At 55.0% G+C, this 14,855-nt stretch overlaps 1 protein-coding gene across 1 annotated transcript; it reads right to left on the reverse strand.

Moving 5' to 3' along the window:
- Positions 1-208: 208 nt before the first annotated feature.
- On the reverse strand, positions 209-5,833 carry PAX1 (paired box 1). Its single transcript, XM_030235389.2, has 5 exons — positions 5,830-5,833; positions 4,498-5,187; positions 3,121-3,266; positions 2,646-2,859; positions 209-763 (listed from the first exon to the last, which is right to left on the reverse strand). The coding sequence occupies exons 1-5, from the start codon at positions 5,831-5,833 to the stop codon at positions 672-674; spliced, it is 1,146 nt and encodes a 381-aa protein (XP_030091249.2). The 3' UTR covers positions 209-671.
- Between the last annotated feature and the right edge of the window lie 9,022 nt (positions 5,834-14,855).

Consider the following 14,855-nt stretch of genomic DNA (forward strand, 5'->3'; position numbering starts at 1 on the left):
GAGGGAGGGAGGGAGGGAGGGAGGGAGGGAGGGGAGGGAGGGAGGGAGGGAGGGAGGGAGGGAGGGAGGGAGGGAGGGAGGGAGGGAGGGAGGGAGGGAGGGAGGGAGGGAGGGAGGGAGGGAGGGAGGGAGGGAGGGAGGTCACTGCAGTGTGCCCACGGCTGTCACTTTTTATTAAGGTTCCTTATTATAGAAATATCCCATAAAACGTCCTGGCACTTTTGGTCCATTTCCATCCCGGGGCGGAAGCACTGGGACGGGGCTGGAGAAAGGGCTCCAGCACGGATGCTCCTTGGGGAAGCCGGGAATTGCTCCCCTGGGCTGGGACAGAGCCGGGAATGCTCCCGGCAGTGCCTGGGGACGGAGGGAATCACGGCATCCAACAGTCCTCGGGAGTATGGGGAAGGAGGAGGAAAAACTGAAAGCAAGGGGGAGAAAATACAATAAAATAAAATAAAATAAAGAAGGAAGACCGAGTCTCTTCCGTCATCCCTTTCCGATCCAGTGGAGGCTAAGTGTCCCTCCGGGAATGTCCTGCCGGGGATTTGCCGAGGCAGAAAGTCACCTGTCACCGCCCAGGCTGTCCCCTTGTCCCCACTCCGGGCTTCAGTCCCGGGCTGCAGGAGCTGATTCCAAGATTCCAAGAGTCCCTGGGCAGCAGCTCGGCGGCTCTAGGACGAGGAGGTCGGGATGGAGATTCCATGGATGGCGCTCAGGGGCTCCGGAGCTTTCCCCACGGGGCTGGGGGGTTTTCTGTCCACCCCTGCAGGAAGGGGGAGAGGGAAAAGGACAGACGAGGCAGGGGATGGAGGGACTCCGAGCACGGGGGGACACCCCAAAAACCGTCTCCAGAGCCTCCAGCAGCGGATGTGACTCCCCCAGTGACAGGGACAGCGCTGGTGGCACCGCCAGGGACACGGGGTGGCCTTGAGAGGTGGCCCCGGCCAGTCCCAGCCACGCACTGAACACGTGCCTGAAAATTCCTAAAATTTGGGGTGTCCTGGGAGGGGGCTGTGCCTGGGGAGGGGAAGGGGCCAGGACCGTGCCACCATTCCAGAGGTGATGAAATTCCTGCTGAACTCCGTCCCACCCCAGCTCAGCCCTCGGGAATTCTGCCTTCAGGAACAGGGATATTTATCCCGGGGCTGCTGGAGGCACAGGGATAAGCAGGGAGACTTTTCGGGGGAAATCCAGGAAACTGGGAAAGGGATGAAATTGCCTGGCTGGGTATTCCATCCTTCTTTCCAGCCTTTTCCCATTTTTCCCTCTCTCTACAGGTACCCCCAGCCCACCCTACCCTTTCTTCTCCAGCTCGTTTGTCGGATAATCCGATATTTTCCTGGTCCCAGACAAGTGGCAGAACAAGAAAACCGATCAAAAGGAAAAAAAGGGAAAATTTTGGAATAAACTATAGAGAAAAATAAAAATCAATTTAAAAACCACAGGCAAAGAAACCCCACCGATAAATCAAAAACCTACAAAGGTTTGGAGGAAGTCTGGGGACAAAACAGCTTAAAAGTTGGGAAATCAGAAAATTCACGATCCAAAAAATTTTAAATATCTCGAAAATATGTTAAATAGGCAAAGGTGGCTGTGGTCTTTTTATATCCTTTTTTTCCCTTTCCTTCTTTCTTATTTTTTAAATTCCTTTTCCTTCCTTCTGTCTCTCTTTCCTTTCTCTCCATATTTTTTCTTTTTTTTTTTTTTTTTTTTTTGTTTATTTTGTTGTTTTTAAACTTTAAATAATCTGTTTGAATTATTTATTTTCTCCCTCAATCGCTCCTCCCCGGCACAGCTGAGGTTACAACTCGCAGCAGGTTAGAAACGGTAAAATGATTAAAAATCAAACAAAGAAAAAACTCAATCAAACAAACAAAAAAAAAACCAAACAGAAAACAACAAAAAAAATTTAAACCCCAGAGGAAAAAAACATAAAAAACCCCGACGAATAAACAGGGAATTAATTGCGAACTAATTAAAATAATATAAAGTCGAATAATGAGGGGGAAATGACAAAAATGCAGAAGAGGATTTTATAGCCAGGGTGGAAAAATCGAGATTTTTAAAAGGAGGGAATTGAGCTCCATTAATGAGGCGAAATAATTAACGGGAGATAAAAGCACCACCCCCTCGGACAGCCTCAAATTGCTCCCGTGGGATTCCCGGCGGAGCGTTGGGAGGGAAATAATTCATTAATAACCCCGGGAGCCAATTAAATAAAATAACAGTTAATTATGATAACTAATGACTACAAACAAATAGTTAAATCATTGCTGTCAGTTAATAATTAATCGGTAATTACTAGGAATTAATGATTCCCTGTCAAGGCTTCTGCTTTTCCAGAAAGGCTCCCGGTTTTTGGAATCGGTGGAATGGGGGAACACGGGGAAAGGCTCCTGCTCTGTCCCCCACATTCCCACATTCCCGGGGAAATGAGCAGCCCTGGAATCCTCCCCATTCCCGGGCGCTTCCCAGCGAGCGAGCAGGGAAATTCCAATGCAGAGCCGGTACGTGGCGGGGATCCACGGAACACCGGGCTGGGGAATGGGATGGATCCTTCCAATCCCCGGCGGGGCGGCCGCTCCCGAGGCCGGGGGTCCCTCCCGGCCCTGTCCCCGCGCTGTCCCCGCGCTGTCCCCGCTCACCTTCCCCGCCGGGCTGCTTGAAGGCCATGGCCAGCTCGCCGCCGGCGACGGTCACGCCGTGGCCGTGGTGGCCCAGGGGGGTCCCCTGGGGCTGCCAGGGGGGGCCCGGGGCGATGTAGGCGCCGGGGGAGCCGCCGTAGACGCCGGGCTGGCTGGAGGGGGGGTAAGCGCAGGCCGGCAGGAAGGTGCCCATGGAGGAGAGCCCCGCGCCGGGCTGGGGACAGGGACGGGGACACAAGGGGACAGGGGCTCAGAACAGCCCGCCCGGGGGGCGGACGGGGCTCCCTGTCCTCTCTTCCCACCTCCCTGGCCCCTCCCTGCTGTCTCTTCCCTGTCCCATTCCAGCCCCACTCGCGCCACGCTTCCCTGTCCCCGCCTGTCTCCAGCCCTCACCTGCGGGTATTTGATGTCGCCGTGCGCGACAGCCTTGTCCCCCCCTGTCCCCTCCTGTCCCCCGTGTCCCCCCAGCCCTCACCTGCGGGTATTTGATGTCGCCGTCCATGGCAGCCTTGTCCAGCCCGTTGACCGCCTGGCCCGGCCCGGGAAAGCCGCTCCTGTTCACGCTGGGCCACTCCTCCATTTTTGGGGGGTACGCGGTGCCCTCGGTGCCAGCCAGAGCCCCTGGGGAACAAAACATCAGCACCCAGCCCCCTGGGCCTGGCCCGAGCAGCTTTGGGGTGAAACAGAGGGAATTCCCGCTTTTCCAAACACCTGGTTGTGTAAACCCAAGACTGGGGGCACAGGAATCCGCGTTGCCTCCAGCATCCCGAAATTTGGGATCACACGGCCGGGAGAGGCTGTGGTGTCCCCCCCAAAACCTGCTCGCCGTCTCCCCCCTCCCTCTCCCAATTCTCAATCCCCGATAATTTAGGGGCTCCAATTTCTCTCCTGACGAAGGGGATTTGGAGAAGTGACATCGGAATTTTAAGGATAAATGATTGCGCGGGGGGAAACGCATGCGGTTGATTTACTCGGGCTTTTGGAAGGATAAAAGGACCCGCAACCCCCTGCCACGGCCCGATCGTCCCCCCTTGGAGCCGGCGGGGCTCGGCCTTGGCGCTGCCAGTGCTCCCGGAGCCCCAAAATCCCCAGATTCCTCGGAAGAATCCAGGAGGCCGGATCCGAGTTCCTTTCTCTTCTCTTTCCTCCCTGATTTTTCCTCTCCTCTTATTTTTCCCTCTCTTTCCTCCTTTTCACATATATATATATATATATATATATATATTTTTTTTTTTTTTAATCCCCCTTTGAGGAGCGAAATTCAGGGCTCCGAATTTGCGGTCGGCAATCTATCATCCCTAGGAAAATATTTTCCACATTTTTCATAAAAAGTTCAAGATGTGGCTGAGCCGAGGCCGCATCTGGCCCCGCCGCCCCGACGGGCTGGTGGAGCGGGGGGAGGCCCTTGGGAGAAAAAAGGGGGGAAAATTGAGGGGTGGTGGGGGGGAAAGGAAAATATATGAAACATTAAAAAAAATTGGAACAAACAGCAAAAAACGAAACAAACAGCAACAAAACCTCGAAATAAACTAAGAAGCTGAAACTAATAAAAAAGAAAAAAAAAGACGCAAAAAGGCACGAAATGAGCAAAGAGGCACGAACCAAATAAAAAGCCGAAACAAGCAAAAAAATCCCCGAACGAGCCAAAAGGCACGGAACAAACAAAAAACCCCGAAACAAATAAAAAACCCGAAACCAACCAAACCCTCGAAACAAACAAACAAACAAAAAAAGAACCAACCGAACAAAAAACCGCCAACACAAAGAGACAAAAAAACCCTAAACCGACAGAAAAAAAAGGGCTAAAAAAAAGACGAGAGCGGTGTGGGGGAGCGGAACGGCCGGTACCCACCCGCCTGCTCCACGAAGGTGCGGATGCCCAGGATGTTGGTGACCGAGTGCGCCGAGGGCCACGAGCGGGGCAGCGCCACCGGGGGGGCCCCGAGGTGTCCCCCGGGGTGCGGCGCGGCCTTGGCGGGCGGCGGAGCGGCGGGGCCCGGGTACGGGTACTGGTAGATGTGGGCGCAGGGCAGCGCGGCCGGGGGCGGCCCGGCGGGGGCCAGCGGGCCGATCTTGTTGCGCAGGATGCGGCTGATGGAGCTGACCGAGGGCACGTTGTACTTGTCGCACACGCCGTCGGCCAGCAGGCGGTCGCGGATCTCCCAGGCGAAGATGCCGGGGTCGCCCTGCTTGTAGTCGCGGATGTGCTTGACCACGGCCGGCGTGGTGACCCGCGGCTTGCTGCCGCCGATGGCCCCGGGAAGGATGGAGCCCGTCTCGTGGTAGCGGGCCAGGATCTTGCTGACGCAGCCGTGCGACACGCGGAGCTGGCGGCTGATGTCGCAGGGCCGGATGCCGAGCTGCGCCAGCTCCACGATCCGCAGGCGGATGGCGTTGGGCAGCGGGCGCCCGTTCACGAAGACGCCGCCCAGCTGGTTCACCTCGCCGTAGGTGTGCTCTGCGGGGCGGGATGGCACGGCATGGCACGGATCGGGATGGCACGGGTGGGAGCGGCCGCGGTGCCCGCGGGGTGGGGATGGTGCTGCAGCGGGAAGGGGAGAGGGAAAAGAAGGGAGAAAGGGGAAGCGAGAAAGGGAGGGGGGGAAGGAGCAAAAAAGGAAGAAAAGAAAAGGAAAGGAAGAAAGGAAAGGGAGAAAAACTGAAGGAAAAAAAGAGGGGAGGGGAAGGAAAAGGAAAAACGAAGGGGGAAAGGAAGGTGAAAAAAGAAAGGGAAGGAAAAAAGGAAAAATGAAAAGCAAAACGAGAATGAGAGGGGAAGAGGGAAAGAGAGAGAAAAAAGCCCAAGGTAAGGGGAAAGAGAGAAAGGAGAAATACAGACAGCAAAAAAAGTGAGATAAAAGTGACAGTAAAAAAAGTAGGGGGAGGAAAGACAGGGAAAGAATGAGAGAAAAAGAAAAGTCAGAAACGACGAGGGGGGCGGAAAAGGACACAAAAAAAAGAGAGCGGGACAAAAGGAGAGAAGGCAAAAGAACGAGAACGGGAGAAGAACTCGCAAGGAGGGAGCGGAGCGAAAGCGAAGGGAGACGCGGGAAGGACGGAGCAGCCCGGAGCCCTCCCTGCCGGGCACGGCACCCCGGGATCCCCAGCCGCCTCCTGCCCCTTCCCGCTGCCCTGCTCCGCCAGGAGCTCGTCCCTGAGCTCGTCCGGGGCCGGCCGCACTCACCCATGGCCCGGCGCGGGGAGAGGGCAGCGCCGGGCGGCCGCTCCGCAGCCGCGGCATAGAGAGCCCGGGGGGCGGCCGGGCCGGGGGGTCCTGGCGGCGCCGGGAGCGAGCCCCGCTCGCGGGGAGCCCCCGCCGCTCCTCGGGATCAATTTGACGTGGGAATCACGTCAATCGCGGCCGTCACGGCGGCGGCGCCGCCGCCCATTGGCTCCCGCCCGCTCCTAAATGGCCGCGGCTGGCGGGGCCGGGGGAGCCGCCCCCTCTGCCCGCCCCCTCGGGGCCCCGCCGCCGCCGGGGACCCCCCCCGAGCGCCCCCGAGCTGCGGGAGGGCACGGCGGGGGCACGGCGGGGGTCTCATGTCCCCCGAGCTACGGGTGCCTCTGTCGGTCCCCGTGCGGTTCCCACGCGGGACAGGGACAGGGACACGCACCTGCCCCGCCTCCAGCCCCGACGGGAGCCGAGGGTGGGCACATCGCCGGGGCTGCGGGACCGGACCGGACAGGACGGGACGGGACGGGCTCGTTTCGGGAGACACGAAGCCCTGCCCGGGGGGGCTCCCCCGAGGAAGCGCTGCTGCCCAGCCGCCGGCGGCAAAATCAGCCTGTTTCGGCCCCAAAAAACGCCGCGCGGGGGCCAATCGGTCCAACGCGGCTGGGGCGAGCGGCCGCGGGATTCCCGGGGATTTTTATCCCCCCTCACGGAGAGCTCGGTAAGAAGACCGTGAGCGTTTCCCGCAAAAGACTGGAAGGGTGGGGGGCTCGGGGGGTGAAGCAGCAGCGAGCGGAAAAGTGTCCCTTTGGGGGGCTGTAAAGCGGGGGGCTCGGGCAGGGGCAGCTCCCGACACCCCCGTGTCCTCCAGCGCGGGCAGGGGCCATGGGGGGCACCCCGGGCCGAGCTCTGGCACTGGATCCAGCTCGGGCTTCAGCGCTGGAAGCAGCTCCTGGAAAGGGAGCGGATCGATTAACCGGGAGCCTCGCCTCGCCCAGGGGCAGGGGTCCCGCGGGTGCTGCCCGCCCCCGGTGGCCGCCCGGTGCCAGCCCCGACGCCGTGAGCTCGCCGTGCTCGCCCCGCGGAGCGGCCGCCGCAGCCCCCGGGGAGGCGGCGATCGAAAAGCGGCCGGGCAGGGCAGGTGCGGCTCTGACGGCCCTGCGGATCCCTGGGGATGGGTTTTTTGGGAAGTCTGGGGGTCCCCTGCCGCCGGCAGAGGAGGTTTTCCTCCCGTAGCCCGCATGCGGAGGAGCCGCGGAGCTGGAGCATCCCTGGCTCCCTGGGGATGAGGCTTTTCTAAGGAAAAGATCACGACAGGAAAAGATTCCCCCACCTGCTCCCCGCATGCCACCCGCGTTCCCGGAACCCTGACGGGTTCCTGGGAAACATCACCGGGATCCAGTCCCCGCAGGAACGTGCGCCTGGATATAGCAGGGATGGAAAGGGACCTGAGGCAAACGGGAAAGAGGAAAAAAGAGGGAAAGGAATAATAGAAAATAAACGAAGGAAAAGAAGTAGAAGATGCAGGGAAATCAACATGAAAAGAAAACGAAGAAGGAAAAAGGATAGGAAGGGAAGAGAGGTAGATGATGAAGGAAAGTTAAGCTGGGGAAATGAAATAAGAAAGGGAAAATAAAAGCAAAAACAAAATACATTTTAAAATTAGGATAAAGAAAAGTAACTAAGTAAAAGTAAGGGTAAACAGAAAATTATTGAAAGGAAAGGAAAAAGAAAGAGAGGAAAAGAAGGAAAAGAAAAGGGCTGGCTGCTCAGGTGAGATGTGGCAGGAAAATCCCAATCCATTTTCTCCCTCTCCAGCTCCCTGCGGAGCTCCAGGAGCAGCACCAGACACCCAGATCTGCTCCTCTCTGGCCATTCCCTGCCCTGACCTGGTCGCGATGGTTTCCATCTGCTCCCTCTCCTTTTTCCCTTCTCCAGCCCCTCTTTCCTCGCTTGAACACGATCCGGCGTGAAAAACAATATTTTAAAACCCCTAATTTTCCCTGCTTTTGCCAAAGCTGCTGGAATTTTGTGGGTATTTTTATGCCGGGCTGAGCCTCGGGTGGCAGGCACGATTTTACGTCATTAATTTTGCTGAATAAAAAGAGCATGGAGCTCTGAAAGCTTTTTCTTTTTCTTTTTTTTCTTTTTTTTTTTTAATTTCCAAAAATAGATTTATCAGGAATACTGGATGGAAATATCAGGGATATTGGATAGGAATGTCAAGGACGTTTTTCTGCTGCAGCAGCTGGAGATTAGAATAGTTAAAGGTAGGGGGTCCTGGCTGTTTCACCAGTGTTTATTCCCGAATATTTATTACAAAATAATATCATTAATATTATACCGTAGCAAAATAATGCTGTTAAATTATTATACAATAACAATAATATATTCTATTGCTGTGTTGTTATCTAATATTGCCAATCTATGCTACATTCTTTTATTATTATTAATTGATTACTGATTCAGGAACGCGGGGGCTCTTACAGGAGTTTATGGAGCTCCTTTTCCATAGGATCAAACCAAACTGGAAAATCCTGTGGGATCAGACACTCTGAAAACCCCCAGTAAGTGCTGGGTGCCTCAGCCTGTGCTTTGTGTGCCAGAGACATCACAAAATTCCAACAGGATTATTTTTCCTCCAGTCCTCTGCCCAAACGCAGGGAGTTGGAGAATCCCAAAAAATCTCCGTGGTGGCTGAAGAGGAACGTTTGAGAGCTCAGCAAAATAAAACCCTTCTCCAGAGCTTCCCTCTGAGCATCTCCGCCAGGTCTGTCCAGGCCACAGCTTCAATAATTAACAATAATATTTGTCAAAAGCGATTTTCTTCCGTAAAATCCCTCCCTGCCAGAGGCTTCTCAAACCCACCCCGATTAAAACCACACCAAACCCCCAGGGAGTTTTTCCATTTGAATTTTTTTTGTTTTTCCTCCCTAAAAAATCCCTCTGCGTTCTGTGATCAGAGATTCTCAAAGTGAAAACCAGAGCGGGATCCCGGATCCTTCAAATAAAAAATTCCTGACGGGAAAGGTTGCTGATCCGAGGGCAGCGCCGGGCGTTGAAAATCCGCAATAAATCGCACAGGTCCATCCTGCTTTTCTCTTTATCTGGATTTTCTTCTCCTTTTCTGCCCGGGAACCGTTTCAGTGGCTTTGGAATCTCATTTCATGCCCTGAGTGGAGCGTGGGGACGCGCAGCTCCAGCCGCATCCCACAGCTCTGGATGTGCCCGGTGCCAGGGATCCCCTTTCCTTCCCAGGGGTCGAGATTTAAAAACACCGAGTATTTTGGGAAGAATCCCGGTTAACGGCGGGGTCTGGGGTTGGAAGGAGGGGGGGGATTGAAGGTTGGTCCCTGCAAATCCCGCTCGCCACATCTGGGAGCAGCGTGCGAGGAGGGGCCGGCAGGAGCAGCCTCTGGAAAGGACTCGGAGAGCCGGGATCCCGCCCGGAATGTGGCGAAAGGACAGAGCCGGGCTCCTTCCTCTCCCTCCCGCCATTCCCGGGAAAACCGGCACCCTTCTGTTGGAAATTCCTCCAGGGGTGCTGGGAGCCCGCGGGGCTCTGCTGGGAGCGGGAGGTGCCGTGAGACACGAACAGCTCCTTCCCACAGGGAGCCCCCCTGGAATCCTGGAATCATGAAATCCTTGAGGCTGGAGAAGCCCCCCAAGACCATGGAGCCCAGGTGGCTCTCTCTCCCTGGGGAATATTCCCTGGCTCCTCCATGCTCTGAAAGAGAAACAAAACTCCCTCCCAATATTTCCCTTCGGGTTGAGCTCCCGCTTAAGGCTGAGACCATAGAGAAGCCTTGGCTGGGTGTAAATCCAGGCGGGATCAGCTCCCGGCTCTGCAAACAAACCCCACACGTGCTGGGGCCGAGGGGCTGCTAAAGCCATTCCCGTTGTTTTCCTAGCGGGATGGATCCCTCCTCCCGGCCACCGCGGAGCGGCGAGGCCGAGGGCTTGGCAAGGAGAGGGATGTGGAGTTGTGCTGCTGAAAAAACACCTCGGGGAGGCTGGAATAGCACCGGGAGCTTGCTGGGCTTGGCACGGGGCATCCGGAGAGATGGGGAGAGCAGGGAATCTGCTCCTCCTTGAGAAGAGTTGGGAGCAGATCCGATAGGATTTGATAATGCTCGAGTCAGGCTTTAGGGCATGGATGGATCCAGCAGCGTTTGAGGCAGGATCTTCTCGTCCTGAGAGGGTCTGGTAGGAAAGAGGGTGGGGTGTCCATGAGGGTGGCCTGAAAAGTGGGATAAACAATCCATGGATTTCCCGAGGGATGGCTCTGAACCTGCCAGGCTGCTCAGCCAGAAAAGGGGGAAGAAAAAACCCCGTTGGTTTTCCTCGAGGTGCTTTGGCTTTGATGGTGGGGGCGGATTTTAAACAACATTTTATTGGGCTGAACATGAATTTATGGGTGCTGAATGGGATAGTATTGAGCATCTAAACACTGAATTCAATAGTCCTGGGTTTTCCAACCTGCAGCTCTTCCTGCTGGTGCCACACTCCAGAGCCCCTGGGGAGGGCACCAAGCCCGGGCTGTGCCCAGGGTGCCATTCTGGCCATCCAGAGCTCCGTGATGCAGCTCCAGAGGATTTCCCGAGGGTCTGGAGCCATTTGGAGGCAGGTAAACTCTTTTCAGGGCTCATTTCCCAGCAGAAACTCGTCTCAGTGTGAAAATGCAGGGCCAGAGCGAGGTGAGCAGCACAGAACATTACAGCCATCGTAAAGGCCCCGAATAATCACAGCAACACTCTGTTTATTTCTCCCCGTGTGGGAATGGGGGATATAAAATGGGATTTAAAGCTGTGAAGAGATGCCTTGTCTGCTCCAGCCAATTCCTTCATCCCAAAAGTCCCCTCTCTCTGCTTCCCATTCCTGCCTGACAGCTCCTCCTTGCACACGGCCTTTAAAATCAAAGTTGGGGGGGGAATAAAAGAGAACTTTTCCTCCCTGCTCTGCCTCCCTGAATCTGCAGAAGACCATCCAAATAAACCAGAAAATAATTATTTACAGCCTTATAAATTGTTGTCACTAATTTCTCCGGGAGTGAAAACACCTTTTTGGAGCAAAATGGAATTTTTTTTTTTTTTTTTTTTTTTTTTTTTCAGGTATGTGGGGTTGAGTAGCCATATTTTGAGCTGAGAAAAATTTGGGGTTTCAGACTTGTTTGGTAACAGAAACAGGTGAGAGAAAGGGGCTGGGAAAGTTTCATTTCATTTGAGAAAAGAACTTTTTGGTTCAAATGGGGTTTTTGGTAAGGTGAATTGTGCTGCTCTCCTGGAAGAGCAGTGGTGGGAATGGGAATATCCGGGATGGGGAGCATGGGCTGGGAATACAGTGGAATTCCCCCCCTAAATCCAACACTGCTCCCACAGGGAAAGCACCCTGGAAATTGGAGTTATTGTGTGTCACCGGAAATGCTCCATGCCAGAATTCTAACTCAGTAATTGGGATAAAATGGGAATGAAATTTCACATCTTGTCCTGGCAAGAGGGAAATGGGAGCTCCCTTTGGAAAGCTGCAGACAAACAATGCTCCTGCCACTCATCCCGTGGCATCGCCAGCCCAGCGCTCTCCGGGCACTGGTTTCCATTTATTCCCTGGAATTCTGGGAGATGTCAGCAGAATTTAACACACATGATGTGGGCAGATGAATGAGCTGGATCCTTTTCTGGGAACGAGTGTTCCTGGGGCTCTGTGTGGTTCTGCAGCTCCAGAGCCGGGGGGATTTATTTTGGGAGATCTGGACTCCATTTCAGGCCGGGAAAATCACGCTGAAGCCAAGGAGATGCTTCCCACTCCCGTCAGCAGGTCCCAGGAATGCACTTAAAACCCAGGCTTGACTTTAAAGCCAGGCTTAAGTCTTGCTCCTGCTGAAAGGTGAGGGATTTAAAAGAGCATTTCTGGGCTTACCTGGCTCTGGGCTTGTAAAAGAGTCCTGCAGGATGCTGGAAGTTTTATGGATCCAGGTTGTCCCTCTGTGTTGTCTGGGAGCTCTGATATCCCAGAATTATCTGGATAAGCACCGTAGATATGCCCAGCCAGCAGTTTTCGGAGAGCCTATGCCATCTCTCCCCTCTCAGCTGTGGTTTCCCCATGGGAGGTGAGGGATTTCCTGCCCAAATTCCCACTCGTTCCCCTCTCCACCTTCACTCCATCAAGGATCAATTCCTGCTCCAAATCCTTCCTCCAAAGCAGCCCAGGTAGTGAAGAAATCCCCCCAGGACATGGCCTGGATCCGGCCATTGTCCCCCAAAACACACTTGGGAGTGGCCCAGCGCTGGGGCCGCAGGAGCCTGATGGCTCCAGATCCTTCCACGGGGAGCAGGATCCAGGGAAAGGGAGCATCAACACCAGGGAGTAATGCTGGGAGCTCAAACCCAGCTCAGGCAGGGAGATGAAGGAACTCCCTGGGATGGAGGGACTGGGAGAGCCCAGGAAACCCTCTGCCATGAGCTTCTTCTCCCTCTCCTTACCTGCTCCAAGATCCAGCACCGGCAGGGATTCATTTCCCCTGGATGAAATTCCTCTGACTGAAACCAAGAGATGGGGAACCATCCTCACGCCGAGCCTGGCTCTGGCATTCCCCATTGGAAATAATTTATATCCTCTGGTCTGCTGGGCTTGTCCCACCAGCCCTAATGACTGGTTCTGTTTAATTTTCAGCTGCTTAATTGCAGCCAAACACTTCAACACCACTAAATTAAAACAAGCTCCCAGCCTTTCCTTGCCTGGGCTCCTGGCCCCGCTCCAAGGGGTGCTTAAAGCAACCTCAGATGGTTTGTTCCTGCCACACAGGCTGCTCCCTTCCCAAAAAAAGCCTCTGTGTGCCTGAACCCACCGAAGCGGGAGCATGGAAAACAACTTCCAGGCGGGACACGACCGGGATGAGGCCGTGTTCCCTCCCCCTGAGGGTACCCAGCCATTCCAGTGGCCTGGAAAAGGTTTGGGGGGCCAGGAGCATCCTACAGGGGAGCAGAGCCAGCCTGGAGAGGCTGCCCTGATGGAGAAGCTGCTGTTGGTGAGGTTTGTGCCAGGCAATCCTACGTCTTGGAGCAAACTTCCCAGTGTGGAAGCGCTGTGGGTATCAGGTACCCACTAAAAAGGAGCCAGAGGAAACGGAGCTCCTCCAGCAGTTCATATTCCAGGGTAATGGATGTTTAGGGTTGGGATGTGCCTTTCCAGCACCATTCAGGGGGGATGGTTTGCTTTGGGGATGGATGTGCTTGTGGAGGGGCTGGGAATCCATCAGCAGGGCCAGGGCTGGGGCACGGAGCCGGGAGAGCAAAGGACAAACAGGATCTGGTTCTGCAGAGAAATGAGCTGAGGGCAAGGCTGGCCCCTCTCCAGCCACAGGAGCCTGATGGCTCCAGATCCATCCATGGGGAGCCCATCCCATCCCAATCCCAATCTCAATCCCGCCGGGAGAGAGGGAGAAACTCAACCCCCGAGGGAGGGAGGGAGGGAAAGCAACCCCCTTCAACAGTGGGGTAAAAATAACCCGAACCTGCAAAAGCAGCCCATGGAAAACTCCTATAAAGTTGAAAAGCCCTGGAAGCCGAGCAGGCTCCTCGTGCCCATAAACAATTTCCTCGTGGATCAGCGGAAACAATGCAATTAGGGGCCGGCTGCGTGCAGCGCGCTGGGACTGCAGCCAGGGAGTCCCTGGGAAGGCTCAGCCATGGTGCAGAATTCCTCCCGGCTGCACGGGGGCTTTGGGGCTGTAACAGGGCTTTTCTGGGGTTTCTGTGCTTGAGAGGACCCCCGAGGTATCAGAAAGTCTCTTTTGTCCAAAGAAGAAGTCGAGATTCGTCAGTTCTGCTCTTCAAGGTTGTTTATTCTCTCTTATCCATCACCTTCTTTCTCTGACCTGCTGAGATCTGTCTGGCAGGTTGGTTCATGGCACGCTGACCACCCTGGGGGTGATGTTGGCTTTTTATACTAAAAACTACCTGTACTTTATCTACAATAATTTTCCAATACCTGTCACCTACGTTAGACAGTCTGTCTCTACTCTAAACCAATCCAAAAGTGTCACCAGCCAGCAAAAGGTGGAGGACAAGAAGAAGAAGGACAGGACACTCCCAGATTCCTCCATCTTGCTTCTGGAACCCCCATTCTAAATCCCCAAAATTCCACTTTTACACCCTGTGACAAATTAACTCTCATTCTACTCAAACTCTTGTGGCTTGTAAATCCTCACCCAAAGTTGGTGATTGTTTCCAAGGGCTAAAATCAAAGGCACAGGTGTTTTTGACTCTGTGCCAAGGTCTCTGAGCCCCCTGCCAGGGTCTGGAGTCCTCCAGGGCAGCCAGAGGAATGTCCTGGGTTCTGACAGGATTTTGCCCTCTGTAGACAAGACGAGGGCCAGGCCTGGCTGCTGCAGGGACCAAGCAGGATGGCTGGGATAAGGGATAGGATGGATCGGGAAATGGGAGTGGTGCGGCTCAGCCTGCCCAGGAAGGAGCTGTGGGATTAGGGGATGCTGCTCCACGGGGCCGTGTCCGTCCTCCCCATTCTCCTCCCTGCCTCAAAAAAAAAATCTTTGCAGAAAACTGGGGGAAACAGGATAAGAAAGAAGTCAAAGGAGGCCTTGCACGGACACCTGGAGGAAGGAGGAGCCCGAGGAAAGCCTGAGAGCCGCGTTTTGTGCCGGGTTACCCGATCCCGGTGCGGGCTGAGGGTGAGAACTGCGGCTGCCCGATCCTTATCTCGGCAGGAGACACAATGCCCCGCGTCTGTCTCTGCGCCAGAGAGCGAGAGAAAACACCTCCGGTGCACTTCCCTCTGCACAGCCAGCCAGGAGAGGAAGCCCAGAGCCAGTGACCCGCACGGGACCTGCTCTCCTGCAGAAAATTCCTTGCCCTGGGATTAACAAAGCTGCCAGTAAACCTGAGTAGGATTTTTCTCAACAAGCCCAGTACTCCAAATCCTCTGGGATTCCTTCCTTTAGGAGCTGGAGTGGCTCTGGCATTTTACAAAGGGAGTGAGAGTGACGGGACATCCATCCATCCATCCATCCATCCATCCATCCA

Source organism: Serinus canaria, chromosome 3 (genome assembly GCF_022539315.1).
Source record: "Serinus canaria isolate serCan28SL12 chromosome 3, serCan2020, whole genome shotgun sequence".
NCBI lineage: Eukaryota > Metazoa > Chordata > Aves > Passeriformes > Fringillidae > Serinus > Serinus canaria.